Source organism: Cydia splendana, chromosome 13, assembly GCF_910591565.1.
Source record: "Cydia splendana chromosome 13, ilCydSple1.2, whole genome shotgun sequence".
NCBI classification, from domain to species: domain Eukaryota; kingdom Metazoa; phylum Arthropoda; class Insecta; order Lepidoptera; family Tortricidae; genus Cydia; species Cydia splendana.
Window position 1 is genome coordinate 20,085,892 of NC_085972.1, and position 16,891 is coordinate 20,102,782.

General features: G+C 40.4%; 1 protein-coding gene across 1 annotated transcript in view; it reads right to left on the bottom strand.

The window, feature by feature from the left end:
- Nucleotides 1-16,891, bottom strand: part of LOC134796277 (structural maintenance of chromosomes protein 1A) — a 29,040-nt gene that overhangs the window by 3,771 nt on the left and 8,378 nt on the right. The window contains exons 8-23 of the mRNA XM_063768329.1: nt 15,411-15,530; nt 14,757-14,915; nt 13,849-13,956; nt 12,913-13,074; nt 11,146-11,357; nt 10,566-10,740; nt 9,744-9,998; nt 9,331-9,396; nt 8,994-9,127; nt 8,513-8,634; nt 5,685-5,866; nt 5,377-5,499; nt 4,915-5,024; nt 4,172-4,316; nt 3,687-3,866; nt 1,223-1,401 (exon numbers count right to left, since the gene is read on the bottom strand). Of these exons, the coding sequence (XP_063624399.1) occupies nt 1,223-1,401; nt 3,687-3,866; nt 4,172-4,316; nt 4,915-5,024; nt 5,377-5,499; nt 5,685-5,866; nt 8,513-8,634; nt 8,994-9,127; nt 9,331-9,396; nt 9,744-9,998; nt 10,566-10,740; nt 11,146-11,357; nt 12,913-13,074; nt 13,849-13,956; nt 14,757-14,915; nt 15,411-15,530 (2,432 nt within the window). The remainder of the gene's footprint in view (nt 1-1,222; nt 1,402-3,686; nt 3,867-4,171; nt 4,317-4,914; nt 5,025-5,376; nt 5,500-5,684; nt 5,867-8,512; nt 8,635-8,993; nt 9,128-9,330; nt 9,397-9,743; nt 9,999-10,565; nt 10,741-11,145; nt 11,358-12,912; nt 13,075-13,848; nt 13,957-14,756; nt 14,916-15,410; nt 15,531-16,891) is intronic.

Here is a 16,891-nt window from a genome sequence, read left to right on the forward strand (position 1 = left end):
GAATGATTTCGGGAAATTATGGGCAACGCAAAATATGAGAACGGAGTAATTGCCTCGAAGAAAAAATGATTTTCGGAAATTATGGGCCACACTCGCGCACGAAGCTTCTTAGTTGCAGTTTACAGGTTAATTCAAAGGTAATGTTGGTTTCCTAACATAAGTAGAGTTAGACCAAGAAAATTCTGCAGAGATTTTGACACTGGCACAAATAACATTGGCACTGTGTGTGCTGTCATAATCTCTGCAGACTTTTCTTGGTCTAACTCTATCCACTTTTCTATACAATTAGTATGGCGACGTGTATACTTAAGGGGCATCGACCGTACACTGACATCGGGATGATATTTTTATCATGTTATTTAGTAGTCATAATGCGTCTCGCTTGCGCCAATACATGTACGGACAAGAACGAGTGAAATGCACGATAACTAAATGACATCAGTTAGATGTCTTTCTGATATCAGTGTAAGTTGGCCTGTTAGCCAAAAATTGTTTCGTATGTCCATATGTTCTACTCTACAGGTCGCATATCTAAACCAATTCCCGAATCTTGTAAGCAATTGATAGTTAAGTTTTTATGGTCAAATTAGATTCTCTAAATTCTTCAAAACAACGGAATCATACATTTATTCAGTTTTAAACTCTGCTCGCGAGGTCTACAGCTCACAGAGCCACTAGTTTATCTGTTGTATTACACCGCCATCAATTCACTTGCCTCTCTGGTGTTCAATCGGATATATTTTTGAAGGTATTTTATTATTCTTTCCTTCTTTTATCACCGTACGTCCAGTCCAGGCGTGTGCAGTAAATGCGCGATACAACTAGTAGGACTGGATAAAGTCATTTTGTTGACCTAAGACGCTTTAGGTCGCTTTTGTTTGCTTGATTAGGGTGGTATTCCACCTGTCAACGTGTGGACTCGCGCTAAGAACCGACAGCGGTGGATCCGATACGAGCGTTACGTGTAATGTTCGTAGTGCCGTCCACACGCAGAATTCCTGTTACATTACATGATGGATTACATTCACGTTACAGCCGTCTGGACCCGGCTTAGGATAGGGTACTTATTGAAGCGTCAACCTGGGGCCGATTGCATAACAAACTACAACTAATATTACAAGCGGAACTCCTTTTCTAATTTCACTTATTAAATAAGGAGTTCCGCTTGTAATATTAGTTGTAGTTTGTTATGCAATCGGCCCCTAGTTGTAGTTTCGCTAACCTGTGTATGGCGAACAGTAGCGCCAGCGCGGCGACGGTCTTCTCCCCTCCGGACAGGTTGGACATGGGCTGGAAGCGCTTGCCGGGCGCCACGCAGTTGTAGTTGACGCCGTCCAGGTAGGGCTCCTCGGGGTTCTCCGGGCCGAGGAACGCTTGGGCTGACTGGTTCATTGCCAGCGCCTGGAAAGAGAAGTCAAATTGTGACAGCCAAAGTTACCACAAACTGCTGGACTTTTACATATTTAAAACAAGAATGAATCTTTGGCATGCAGCGAAATGCTATACATGGAAGTATTCTGTCCGCTCAATTATGACCCAACGCAAACTACCCCGCGATAGGCGGTACTTACAAACTGCTCGATTGGCAATCTCAGTACCACCGAGATGACAGTCAGTGACAAATGGCTAAATTGATTTATAAAAACAACGTTATTTCTAATTAAAAATATATTCATGTGTCGTGAAGTGGTGCAGAAGTTATTTTAGTTCATACCAAGGACAGTGGAATCACTTTTCACTTGTAGTAAACAGATAACTTCAGTAGAATTTGGAAAAAACATGACGATTTGTTTTCAATACTACCGTGCTAAGCTAAAACGTAACAACTGCATACGACTTTCATAACAACATACGACTTTTTAAATTGCGAGGATAATAGGGATGGTGTTATGCTAAATGAAGTAGACTATTTTATTAACTTGTGTTTGGTTTAGGTATTTTCTATATAATTATAAATGTAGTAATAAATTCCTTCTTACAGATTTGTATTTTCCTTTTTTATGAGATGGAGCTATAAAAAAACTACCTAGTTATTTCAAATTAATAATCAAATTTGGTATTGTCATTTTACATTACTTTCCATTCAGATTCCCACAAGATGCTATTCGCAGAGAACTATGGAAAAAAGCTGTCCAATTAGAGAGACATGAAATTGAGTTGATGCCTGGCAAGATATCTAGAATATGTTCTATTCATGAGATATAACCCGTGAGATAATCATACCCGGTCTCCTATATGTAGATACATTTTTCCTATCATGCTTTCACTGAATTAATTTAACAAATACACACATTATCTGAAAATGTTGATCATTTGAATCCACCCTCTACTGTCACATATATGTAGGTTCTCTCTCAAGCCATTTCCGTCAGTAGAAAAGAGCGGCAAACATATTAACTCACATTATAGACGGGTCTAACGCGAATTATATTCAATTACCTTGATTTACCGACGTAAGTAAATCAGTTTCGTTTCGTATAATGTGAGTTAATATGTGTTCAAAACGCGAAAGTTTAAAATATTATAAGAGCGGCAAATTTAGAAAATGTAAGCGCGCGAACGGCTGTGGTCCTATACAAAATTTTAATTTTGCATCTTTTTCTACTGACAAACTTGCTTGACCGGCTATATACATATAAAATATTCTGAACTGAAAGTGGGGATTTATTGTGACTCCGCCTGTTCAAATATTTTTGACCCGATTCGTGTACCCATGTAAATTTTGCAGACTGTATAGCCAGTCCGATTTCTAAGATCAATTTCGCCATACATTTACTATGGCGTACTTGATCTTCGAAAAACGGACAGACTATACCTGAACGTGACTTCGCACTGCCATGTAGATTGATAATAAAATATACAAAATACTTATTATAGCGGAATACATTTATACAACAATGATATATTTACTTATGTTGTTTTAGTCTGTCATGTCATAACAACATTTTAACTAGTTATCTTTTAATCTGCATTAATTATTATACGTGAATTATTTGACTGGTTCTTCACTGTATGGCATAAACCTATCCCTGTCCAAGTCATATTCTAATCAAATATGAACCGCGAACTCTCAGCGGCCAGTACGTACAGCAAGAAGGTTATTAGCGGATTAATGTCGCTGATTGGTAGTTATTGACATTATATGCATTTCATCTACACTTAGCCATGTACCATTAGTGTAATAAAGATGACTCTTATTTTGTTTACCAGCTTTGATTACAGGCTCTGTAAACGCGTCGTCTTATTTGAATGTAGGCGTAATTGTGTATGTGTGCTAATTTGGCCCGAGAATTTGAACGGTAATGTTCCTAAAGGCGGTATCCATGGTTATGTATGATCGCAGTTGGCATGCCTATGATTTCATATCTTCGTCTCAACCCAATTTGAACGGAAATTCCCATATTATAGTAATGTTGCCCATAAATTGTACTCATTACAAGTTTAAAAAGATAAGATTACTTTACGATTCATATTTCTGTGATTAACACCGTGTGCATTGTGATATACTGATATATGTCTTCCAAAACCGACTTGCCAGAGCTTTGGCAGAGAGACTCATCTTTCTCGCTACTCCTGCTTGGTACGAGTACTGGATGCGGGCCGGAAGCCAAGCTGCGAGGCCGAAAGCCAAGCTGCAAAGCAGAGATTAGACAGTAAGAGATGATAATGACAAAGTAGCTAACAACCTTGTAGATGGCGTCGATCTCGTTGGCCACGTGCTCGAAGCAGTCCATGAACTTGTCGTGGCGCTCCTTCTTCACCTTCTCGAAGGCGAGCTTGGCGCGGTGCGCGCGCTTGCGGGCCGCGACGAACGCTTCGTTGGTCGCGTTCACTTTCTCGCGGACTTCGTTTAGCTTTTGCATGGCCTGTGGGTGTTTTTTGTTTTAGTGTTAGAAAATGAATAAGACAGAAGAAAGAATATTTCTTTACTTGCCGATCCCGAATTGAAAACATTTATTGATTCGTGTCTGGTTTATGTTTAGTAAAAATTATACATATACATAAATTCTCAATGATGTAACGCTGTGCTTTCTCAAAACTAAGTAGAGTCATTAAAAACTATGTCTTAGGTTTTTAAATAAAATTTGTGTCATATACGGGCGGACAGGTAAACGAAAATACATTGTGCCGTTGCTGGTTTAGCTACAGAATATTAAAAAATGTAAGTTACCCTCATGTTCGGCGCCTGTATCTTGTCAACTGTGGCCTGCAGGTTGTTGATGGCCTTCTGCAACTTGTCCGCCTTGCGCTTCACCTCGTCTGCCTCTTCCAGCTCCTTGAGGGACTCCGACAGCGACCGGTAGTTCACACGGATACTGAACAAAACAATTGATTTACAAGTATCTCCTATAAACATTGTAAACAGAAAAGTACCAGGTCTATCGCCAAACATCTTGTTTATATAGTGCGGTAGTGCGATAGAGAGGCATATAGATGCCTCTCTATCGGTCAAATAAGTAAGAACACATAATTGAACGTGCATAATTATTTTCCATCGTATTTTCACGGAAACGTACGACCGTGTTTGTACGCGTGTGACTATTTCAGTCAGTCTCGGTACAAAAAGTACTGAGGTTGACTGAAGAAGCATGACAAATACGAACGTAGAAAATAGGATGGAAAACAAATTATGCACTACATCTCGATATTTTGGATTTTTGCAGTACTCTCACAGACTTGAACTGACGTCTAAGAGTGGTATTATTCCATCTGTCCAATGTGTATTAATATTGCGTCTCACATTTTGCTTAATGAGAGAATGAGACGCAATGACATTGGACAAAGAAATTGGACAGGTCGGATACCACCCTAAGCTATTGTATATTGTGTGTACAATTGTACATGGAGTGAAAGACCAAAGGGATAGATAATCCAGTGTGTATTGGATCAGCCGGCTAAGAGCTGGTGTGATACCTGGCATCCCTGTTGTACTGCTGGGTTGTGGACATGGAGGACGGGTCGGACTCGTGGTCCCCTATGTCCTCCAGGCTGCCTTGCAGAAGCGGAATTACTATATCATCCATCTGTATGGATAACAACAGAGGTTAGGAATAAACCAAATTATTGATTTCCACCGCTTTACGAGCGAAGATATTTCGATTATTGACATAATTATGCAGAAATGCCTTTTTATTTATTTTTACCGGTCTCATTTTTAAAGTAGTAGTATTAAAGTAGTATTAGCAATCACTTTATTGTACCAAAACAAGTTCACATAAAATTTACAGAAATTGAGGTACGAAGGCGAACTTACCCCTATAACGGATCTCTTTGGACCTGATGTTTACTTCAAGCAAAATTAGCTATATCAATGACTTAGGTTAGTTCCCTCAAGGCCCAATACATTCTTCTATCCTGATTACTTGTATAGCATACCTTGCACTGTCGCAGTATGTTGTGCCGGTCGCTGCGCTTGCTCTCGATCTTCGCTTCAATGCTGGTGATCTGCTTCTGCACACTCTGGATGTCCTTTTGGATGGACGCCAGGTCTTTGCGAGCCTGCAAACAAAATATATAGTATTTTTAAACATATAGGTAGCACACATTTATGACTTAGTCGCTGTGGTAGAATGGTACGCTACAAAAATGTAAGATGTAAAATGTTTTGGTCTAGAAACAGTTTCGAAAAACTATGGCACGCTGACAAACCCACCCCAACCCCTCTAGGCCTCTTGCTCGCGCACCTTGTTGACGTCGTCCTCGGCCTTGTCGTGGCGCGCTCGGGCCTCGGCGCGCTGCGCCTTGAGCGCCTCGGCGCGCTGCAGCTCGCGGTCCACCTCCGCGCGCTGCTTGGCCTCGGCCTGCCGCCCCGCCTCCAGCTCGTCCTCGCCGTCCTGCACGGTGCGCTCCCAGCGGGTTACGTTTTCTATCGAGACAATAGTAGATTGTACAACAAGGGCATAAAGTGACCCATTTTTACCCGAGGCAATTTTTTGGTCTGAGCGAAACGAAGACCAAAATAGTAGACGAGGGTAAAAATGGACATTTATGCCCTTGTTGTACACTCTGCTTTTCACTTCAATTGCGAGGAAAATATACAAAAAATCAAATATTTTAGGTTATTTTAACGTATTTATTCAAGACTAAAGAAAATTGTTCTTGGGCCGGTCGAGGGCGCGGGGCACGCCGATCGGGAGAGCGCCGGTCGGGGGCGCGCCGGCAGGGCTGGCAGTTTGTATGGCAGAATTTGGACTTTATTGCTAAGTCAATAAGGGTCGTAATAGATGATTTTACTTTATGCTCTAGAGCATAAAATGCGATTTTATGTCGTCTACGCACGACATAAAGGTGCACTTTATGAGCATGAGAAGTGAAAAAACATTTTCAAACTGCAGGTGTTTCCATAGTAGCTACGTTCAGATGAAATAATCTTATAGCACAGAACACCGCCTCTAGAAACCTAATATTGGCCATTTTGTTCCCGACGCAAATCACCAAACTGTGAGGTGCAGGAGGGGTGCTCACGGCGTTGCGATTGGTCGTTTCAAACATGCCGCGCTGACACGTGCAAGCGTAGGGATGAGACATGTTCATTACAGGTAGTGGGTACTGCTACCAGTGATACCGAAATTTATTGTGGTAAAATTGTTACCAATTTAGTATACTACTTAGAGTAAACTTACTTAATAATTATATTGATTAATTTAATATTTCATTAAGTAATTTAACAATGTACCTGAAATTTTTACTTAACATATTAGGGCATTTCTGCTTAAAGTACCCAGAACATGAATTTTAAAGTTTAGAATTTTTATATTATTTCCACTCAGAATCGCAATCTCTTTTGATACGAGAAAAAAGTGTCGCCGAAATCTCATACAATTATTTTCTTTTGTCCGTTTTATTAAGGTCATAGAAGGTTGTATTGAAAACATATTCAAATGGACCAATAACACATGCCTATTACAAATCAACTCCGAGTTCTCTCGCACTTATTTGAAGTTCATCATCAGGTCCATCTCGAGACATGAGACCTAACTGCTCACCTACAGGATTCTAAAAAACCTATACAACATATGTCTATCACAAACCAACACCGAGTTCCCTCGCACTTCTTTGAAGTTCATCATCAGGTCCATCTCGTGACATGAGACCTAACTGCTCACCTAGAGGATTCTAAAAAACTCATACAACATATGTCTATCACAAACCAACACCGAGTTCCCTCGCACTTCTTTGGAGTTCATCATCAGGTCCATCTCGTGACATGAGAGCTAAGTGCTCACCTAGAGGATTCTAAAAAACCCCAACATATGTCTATCACAAACCAACACCGAGTGCCCTCGCACTTCTTTGAAGTTCATCATCAGGTCCATCTCGTGACATGCGGCCTAACTGCTCCGCTGGCCTAGAGGATTCTAAAAAACTTACACAACATATTACCTATATATTATGTCTAAAATGGTACAATACGGTATGACGAAGCACGAAGTTTCCGCAACTGAAAAACCATCATCGTCACATCACTAGTCGAAAGGGAAAGGGATAGCGCATTGCATTTTCAAGTTGACGAAAAGGGACGGACATACTTCGCCTCTACTTACTGACCAGTATAAAATGAACCCCGCGGACAAGAAACATTATTCAATGAAATAATGAATTTGACTTTCCTGTGGGATGTTATTCCATCTGTTTCGTAAGTAGATGTCTTAGATGACTTGCCACACCATTTTACGCTGCAATATCCCATGATTTCCCAATGAATTCAATAGTTTACGATTTATTTTCTTAGACTCGTGCACACTGCTAACAGGTCGTTACGTTGGGCGCAACTGATCGGAGCGGCGCGCGAACAATCTTATATTTGACCTATACACCATACGGGCGGTGACCGCGAGTCGTCCTATAAGCTCGGTCTATAGGGGTTGGTCTGTGTCTTATAGACGTATGCAAATAAACGAAACTAAAGTCGATATGGGCGTAGGTGCTCTAGAGTAAGGTGCGAGCTTTCAATTAGTTCACATTTAATGAAGTCACCGCTTCAGAAACTACACCCAATAGGAAAATAGAAATAACAATAACTTGTAAATGAAAATAGAAATTTAAATATAATGTGACGAGTAACTCAAAAAACATTTGTGGCCATGAGCATGAGAGGTGTCGTTTACAAATAAAAAACACACGGCTGGAGCTCAAATTTCTTTACACTAGAAGGTAATTTATTTATTTAAGCGTATGGCAAATCGCCCCAATGGTTTACACATAATTCGGCCAACAGGTGGCCTCGCAAAATGTACCTTACCCACATTAAATTTATGTCTTGCGCCATCACTTTGAACAATACAATGCATATAAATAAATGGTAGACTTAATGTATAAAGGCCTTATGAATGAGTTAAAGAGCTGAAGAATAATTTCTACCCTGCTACTTGTGTATAAGTGTGTTTTGCAAGTATAATTGGTGTAAACCGTTCTTGTAATATAAATAAATAATTTACAAAAATATTGAGAAATTCGGCCATTTGCTTGATGAGGAAAAGTGAGAAAGAGAAGGCGATTGTCGTATACTCACTCTGTGTGTCGCGCGAGCGCTCAAACTCCAAGTTGGAAGCGATGCGGTCGATCTGCGCCTCGAACTCCATGCGGCGCTTGGCGCGCTCCTGCTGCGCGCGCAACTCGCGCTCTTCGTACTGACTATCATTTTATGACAAATTTGTATTAGAACTTTGTGTTACGAAGTCGAAAGTGTTTTAGAGCATTTCAATGATAATTATATAAATAAGCCTATATACGTCCCACTGCTGAGCACAGGCCTCCTTTCATGCGCGAGAGGGCTTGGGCTAAAGTCCCCACGCTAGCCCATTGCGGATTGGGGACTTCACATACGCCTTTGAATTTCTTCGCAGATGTATGCAGGTTTCCTCACGATGTTTTCCTTCACCGAAAAGCTAGTGGTAAATATTAAATGATATTTCGTACATAAGTTCCGAAAAACGAAAAAATAAAAAAATAAAAAATTCAGCAACATCAACCTAAATATAAAGTGTCATTACCGTATGTTGGCGACACCTATGTCGCGGCAGAAGCGGCGGAAGACGACATCTTCCACATTGTTCATGTTCTCCTTCACCTCCTGGATCTTGGCGTCGCGAGCCGCGATGGTACGCTCGATCGCTTCGATTTGAGGCTACATGTACAAAAAAATACAGTTGTAACATATAACGAATCACAACGTGTACTGTTTCAAAACAACCCGTCAACAAATAACAAAGAATATTTGAAGAATTCTTAATATTTGCAGAAGTTTAACATATTATTCTAATGATATCTAGCAAAATAAGGGTTCCTTTTTACCGTTTTTGATACGGAACCCTAAAAAGAGCCACTTACTCCAAAGTTGTCCATAGCCCTCTCAAGCTCAGCTAACTCTGCGTCTAACTGTTTGATCTGCTTCAACTGTAACAAACATAGACCGTTTAAATTTGCAACACAACTAACTTACAAAATTATCGCTTGGACTATTATATACTTAGAGAGGAGTGTGAGCGCGTCTCTGTCATTGAAAATTTCTGACCCCGCGAAATAATTTGTATATACTTACTCTATTTCTAGTCGAAGTTCTGCACTACGTAAGATGTTATATTTTTGTGAATGTCCAACTACAAAGGGTTATTATTTTTAAGGGTTAATATTGTTGATAAATTTGCATACCATGCAGACGGCTTTTACATTTGATTTTTCGTTCAGAATTTGTGAAACTTAAGGCCGTAAGAATTTAGCAATAAACCCTTTATAAACTATACCGTAGTATCCCTGTCGCTCTGCGCATACTTCAGCCTCGCTTCCAATCCTCGAATCTGTGAGTCCACGGTCGTCAACTCGGATTCCTTGCGAGATTTCTTCATGCTTTCCCTCAGCTCTTCAGTGAGCTTTTCCTTCTTGGCCTTGAGTTGGGAGAGGTGTTTCTCGTCCCAGCGCTTGGCCTTGCGAGCCAAGTCGAGGGAACCGCCGGATATGATGCCGGATTTCTGGTAGAATGTACCGTCCAGCGCCAGTGCCTGTTTGACAAAATAAAATTGTTATGTATAAATACTATAACCCTCAAAATAAAATTGTTATGTATAAATACTATAACCCTCAAAATAAAATTGTTATGTAAAAATCTTTACACAACAATCTGTAATAATACAACAAAGATTTTCTAAGATTGTAAAATATTTCTCCACAAATAAGCATAAAGATCTATAAGATCTAATAGAAGTTGAGTCACACTTGTAAAAAAAATGTATTTATGGCTTACTTCATAACACAATTAAAGTACAAATAGCGGTTTAACGTTTCAAGGAAGTCTCTACCAATCAACCATAGGGTCAAATAAAAAAATATTTAGGATTTTTAATTTGTAGCAAATTTTGCAGGGATGTCACAGTATAAAAAGGAATCTTATTGGACCAGTAACACAACTTCTATTAGTTTTAGTTCACTATCGAAATTCAACAGTACATTAATAACAACTTGCGGAACGACAGCCCACTAAAGTGACAAATTCAAACTTGTTTTAACTGTGGTCCGCTTAATTATTCATGTTCAAACTTTGAATACTAGTTGTCAATGGGTGCACTTACATCGTATCGGCTGTTCTTGCTACGATCAAGGTCGTAGGCGACCCGCGAGGCGTCCTCCGGCGTCTCGCACACCAGCGCGTTGTTGGTGACGAACAGCACCGCGCGGTGGATCGCCGGCGGCTCGAAGCGGAGCACGTCGAACAGGAGCTTCACGTTCTTGGGCTCGCGGATGTCACTGTGTGAAAAGAAAACGTCAGGACGTGGAAACAGTATGGCCGACTCAAGAGTCAGAGGACGTGCATACAGTCGCGAATGACAAATAAGGTCTTTACTAGGATTAATTTCTCTTGCGAATTCAAAAGGTGCAGAAAGGGACATATCAAGATAGTGTCAAGACGTGTAGGCAGTCAGGGTGGCCGAGTTGCGGTTAATAAATAAAATCTTATTAGGATTTCTTTCTATTTCTAATTTCGAAAATAAGTACACACAACCATATAATGTATGGGTATTAAAATAACCATATTTTGGCACTTTGTCGATGTTTAATACCTTGACTGTATTTGTCGAAGACATATTCCTTCTAAATCGTTCTTTCCTTACGCCTTTCACATGACGACCCTGTACAACTTACTGTACTTACCGAAGTCTCTCTCGCAGCGGCTTTGCCTGAATGTAGTCTAAGGGCAGGAAAGTCTCAGGTTCCAACATCCTCTCCTTGAGAACCTGGATGCAGCGGCGAGCGGTCTTCTCCGTGTCCACAACGATGGCCTCCATGTACTTGCCGAGGACCTTGGTGATGGCGACGTTGTAGCGCTTGTGGGTGGGCTGGCACATGTTGATCATGCGGTCGTACTGTGGACAACATATTGGGTATACTGACATTACTGAGCATTGTATGCTGCGATGAAATGGCAGGCTTGCTCTAGTGTACTGTGATGCTCGATTGGTCGTTTTATTTTGTTTAAAATAATTTGCAATACAAAATGGCTACACATCCAATACACCTTTTAATAAAAAGAAGAATAATTGCTGTGTTTATCCGCCGAGCGACAGTGAGTAGTCAACTAAGGATTGAAGCCGCCGTGTGTAGTCAACTAAGGATAGAATCAAATTGTCACGAGGTCTATTTATGGATCAAACTCCTTGTAGACAAGGTCGTGTTTAATGGTGCCCAGAGGAATCGACGGACAACAACGCTGCAATTACATCAGGTCGGTCACCGCAAGGCAATAATGCCTGCTATATATATAATAATTAGTGATGTACCGACTATCAATTTGGCCGACTAGCCGACTAATCGGCGCTCGAATGGCCGATTAGTCGACTAGTCGGCCAGATCATTAGTTTCGTATAATTTCAGGTGAAAAACAATAGTTTTGCTCCTTTGGTTGTGCTATTCATCAGATTAGCTTGGCTAAAAAGTGTTCTCTACAGGTTCAAAGACCTACCACAAGAATCCTCGTTCAATTTGTCTTTCTTTTATTTTGCGATCCTGAGCAGACCGTCAGTACAACTTGTAGGAGGTATTTCCAAGGCTCTATTTCCCGTACGTAGTTGCCAGTTAAGAACCTGTCCCCTGTGATCAGCGTCTTTACGAGCAACGTGCCCTGCTTATAAGTCTCTAAATTTTGCAATAACATTAACAGTTCCCCGTGGCTCCACCATTTAAAATAAAACCAATAACTGAATAATAATAAAATCATTTAACTATAGAACTTGGCCATGAAATTACACGAGAATCAGTTGAGATCGACCTGTAGAGGAAAACACCAGCCCACCAACATACGATTACGATCAAACGGTCAATTACATGAACAAAAGTTTTCGTCTGCACCCTGAATAGGTATTTTGGTAAAATAGACATAAAACATATGGCAAATATTGACTGTTGATTTCTTTTTTTTCTGTTTTCTTTCACTAATAAAGTGCCGACTAATCGGCCATTTTTGCCGACTAGTCGCCGACTAATCGCCGACTACAAATGTGGCCGGATAGTCGGCTTTCCCGACTAGTCGGTACATCTCTAATAATAATGCTATCTGGCATCCTTAGGTTTGCACGCGGCAAGTGGGCGAACGAATGTACAGATGTAGTGCATTATTATTTTCCATCGTATTATCAAGGAAACGTACGAACGTGTCTTGCTATTCCAGTCAGTCTCGGTACAAAAAGTACTGAGGTTGACTGAAGTAGCATGACGAATACGAACGTTTCCGGGAAAATACGATGGAAAACAATTATGCACTACATCTGTAGCTATACGTACATAACTCACCACTTATTTAATTACACAAACGGGTCTACCGCGATATAATTTCATTGTTTTTACCTTAAATTCCCCGTAGACCCGTTTGTGTAATTAAATATGTGTACAAAACGCGAGAGTTTAAAATGTTATATAGCTCACCACGCCGGGTATCTCCCGCTTGAAGTTCTCGACGATCTCCTGCTTCTTCCTCCTCCTCGCCTCCTCGTGTTTGTCGACGCGCGCGTCACCGAGCTGAGACGCGACGTCTTCTAGCGCAGCTTGTAGCTCGTCAGCGCGGCTGCGGCAGGAGCCAACGTCCGCCTATCAATACAAGATTTCGTAATAATCACTTTGTTATTCCAATCTCGAAATTTTTGAAAAAAAATATTGAGCTAGCGACACCTCAGACCTTATCGGGAAAATTTACCAAAGCAACGTTCGATAGCAAGAGTTCTTGATCCCCTAAACAAGGGCCTAATGCATGATAAAATACAAGCTAATACTATTAGTAATTTTCTATATATTTCTCTTTGTATTATTCGTACAAAATAGGCCCCAAGTGTTTATAGCGACAGAATTCAACGTATAAATGATATTCTTCTCTTATAAATTGTATAAATAATTAATGAAAATGATGATTGATGATTGAAAATCATTTGGCTGCTGCACTGCATGGTGGTCATATCAGATCTATATTATTTCTCGACAACCATCTTCGATGCCCAGAAGATTTCGTATAACTCTCAACATATCCGTGAAACCTAGGTGCTAAACTAAAATGCGAAAAACATTTTACAGCCATTTCGAAAACCGTTGCTTTTCAACAAATTACATACGAAGAGTTACACCAAGATAAGTCGGCAACGATTTTGATAGCACACGCAGTGCAAGTGTAATTTATACGTCATAACATAATATCATAGAAGTTTGACGTAAGTATAAATAACACTCACTGCGTGGGCCATCAAAATCGTTGCAGACTTATCTTGGTCCAACTCTATACTCGTTAGTGTACCAAAACTTTTAACTGACCATAGGTGAACCTTATACCTTTACAATAGGATTTACAACAACAACTAGCGTATACAAATTTACCTGCAGCTCTGCCCGGAGCCTGCGTTGCTCTTCCAGCGCTTGTTCGGAACTGCGGATGTGCTCGTTCAGCTTCTCCACGCGCTTCATTGCCTCGTTTCTCTCGTGACCCTGCGAACATACCGCGTTTTAGAAAATAATTATTTGTAAAGAATCTACTTACAAATGTCATAATATGGAATATTTATTAGTTTATTACACAGGACAACCGTCCACACAGTGAGCCACCGCGCGAAATAGTTCATATTGTGTAGATGTACATGTTAAATTAGCCAGCTAATTAGACACCTAGCCCCTTCATTAAACGCCGGCATCTTTAAATGGCTGAAGAACAACCAGACAAGTCCTTGATAGCAACGTTTAACCAGATAGCTGAATGTCGTGTAGTTATTTAGTTAAAATAGACATTGATGAATTTGATAAGTATTCGTTTATTAGGTTATTGAATTGTATTTTTATTAGGGTATTTCTTTAAGTTATTTAGGTTACATTTAAATTACCGGGCTGCATGCATCAGTCGTTTTCAAATGGCTGGCTTTCAATACGCCAAGTTGTTAATTGAGCGATTCTAGTTCAATTAACTAACGGCCTAGGATACAAATTGGATGCCGGCGTTTAATAAATAGCCTTGGCTTAAGGCTTGGTCTAATGCATAACGAGATGTCTGCGACATATAATTTTAGTCGTCATTGAAAAACACATTTAAATGTTTACTGTATCCTCATGCAAATTATGGCTGCTATTCGTGACGGAGACGTATTAGGGTGGTATTCCACTTGTCTAATTTCTTTATCCAATGTGCATTGCGTCTTTCATTAAGAAAAATGTGAGACGCAAATACACAGTGGACCAAGATATTGGACAGATGGAATAGGTACCATCCTTAGAAGTTAGTTTCCATAATTTAGTACCTTCTGCGTGTGCTTGTTTTCTAGCTCGCCCTTGCGGCGCAGCTCATTATCCAGCCTGTCCTGGTCGGCCTTCTGCTCGCGGTTCACGGAGTCCAACTCCTGCAGGTAGCGAGCCGCTTGCCTCGATGCTTCCATCTTCAGCTCTTCGTATTCGCGGATCTGTTACCAACAAATAAATAAGAGATTGATCGAACGCAGGTCAAATTAGTCAAGCATTCGTTTTTAGTTCAAAAAGCTCCACTCCGGCAACTTTTTTTGGGGGCAAAAACAAGACAAGGAAAAGAATTTTGAGCCATAAGAGTCCAACTGCTTATTTTAGTTCTGACTACGCTTGTAGGATCCTACATCCGATATCGGATCGGTCAATGTGAAAACGCTGTTAGGGTCGGTTGCGCCAAACCATCTGTCACCATTATTAAATCGTTCGCTAAATTTATTAGTAATTTGCACTGCTGTTTTACGTTATTCAGTCTGTTAAATATGATTGGTGCAACTGGGTCTTAAGACTAACCTGCGCCTCCTCGAGGTGCACGTCGGCGCGCGCGGCCTGCGAGCCGGGCGCCGTCTGCTCCCACGCGGCGCGCTGCTCCTCCACCGCGCGCAGCTCCCTCCAGCTGTAGCTGTATAGCGCCCCTCGCCACGCTCGGGCCTCACCTGCGCCTCCTCGAGGTGGACATCAGCGCGCGCGGCCTGCGAGCCGGGCGCCGTCTGCTCCCACGCGGCGCGCTGCTCCTCCACCGCGCGCAGCTCCGCCTCTAGCTTGCGTAGGTCCGCCTGAATACATCAATACTTCTTTAAACTTACACCAAACTAGCTCTGCACAGACTGTGCTAAGAAAACTAAATGCATTAGATTTTCTTTGCCGAATGTTAAACCAGATACTAAGATACTTTTGAATAATGAATGCTTAGAGACGGTAGATAAAGCACTGTTTCTTGGTTTAACATTGGACAAAAATCTACAATGGAGTCCTCATATAAGAACACTAGCAAACAAATTAAGTTCGGCCGCTTACGCTGTGAGGAGAATTAGACAATTGACTAATGTTGAAACAGCTCGCCTTGTTTATTATAGTTATTTTCATAGTGTAATGTCATATGGTATTCTGGTTTGGGGCAAAGCAGCTGACATACAGACTATATTTGTCTTACAAAAGAGAGCCATTCGTTCTATATATAATTTAAGGGTGCGTGAATCATTAAGAGAACTTTTTAAATAAATTAATATTTTAACTGTAGCTTCCCAATACATATATGATAGTATTATTTATGTTGTTAAGAATCTAGACTCCTTCACTAAGAATTCTGATGTCCATAACTATAATACTAGAAATAAAAACAAGCTTGCTATCAGAAAGTTTCGTGTTCGTAAAGTACAGAAGTCATTCGTTGGGCAATGCATTCATTTTTATAACAAGTTACCTGAGGATGCTTTAAGATTACCCTTTTCAGCTCTTAAGAATTATTTAAAAAAGTCATTGATGTTGAAGGCTTATTACAGAGTCGAGGACTACTTGACAGACAAACATGCATGGTCCAAACCAGAAACTGTAATAACGACAAGTAGCAATTAAAAGCATTGTATTATGTGTAGAGTTAAAGGTGACTCAGCTCAGGTAAGAATGCACATCAAATTGTATGAAAGCATCTCATAACAATCAGTCAGATTCATATAATATGTATTCTCATTTCTTGTATTGATTTTATTTTCTTATCCTTTTGTAAGAATTTGATATGTTTTCTGAAAGAGCTACGTATTTGTATAAAGTTATGTACTCACTGAGTATAATTGCATGAATTCTATAGTAATTTAAATTGTATTTTTCTTAATTACTCGTAATGCATGTTAATTATAAGATGTAATAATGTTTTGAAAAGATTTGTCCCGCCGAGTTTGTTGCCGGTCCCATATTGGGATACCCTCCTCCAATTGAGGGGGGATTTAAATCTTCTCGGGGCAGAGGGGTGCGGTTGGAGCCGGTAAAGGTTTATTTGACGTTCATAAGCGCATTGTAATATGCCTACTTGAATAAACTATTTTTTATTTTGTTATTTTATTTTGTGAGGGTGTGGAGGTGCCACCAAAAACCTTTCCTTTGAAACTATTACGTTATAGTGACTGTGATTAGTAAATCA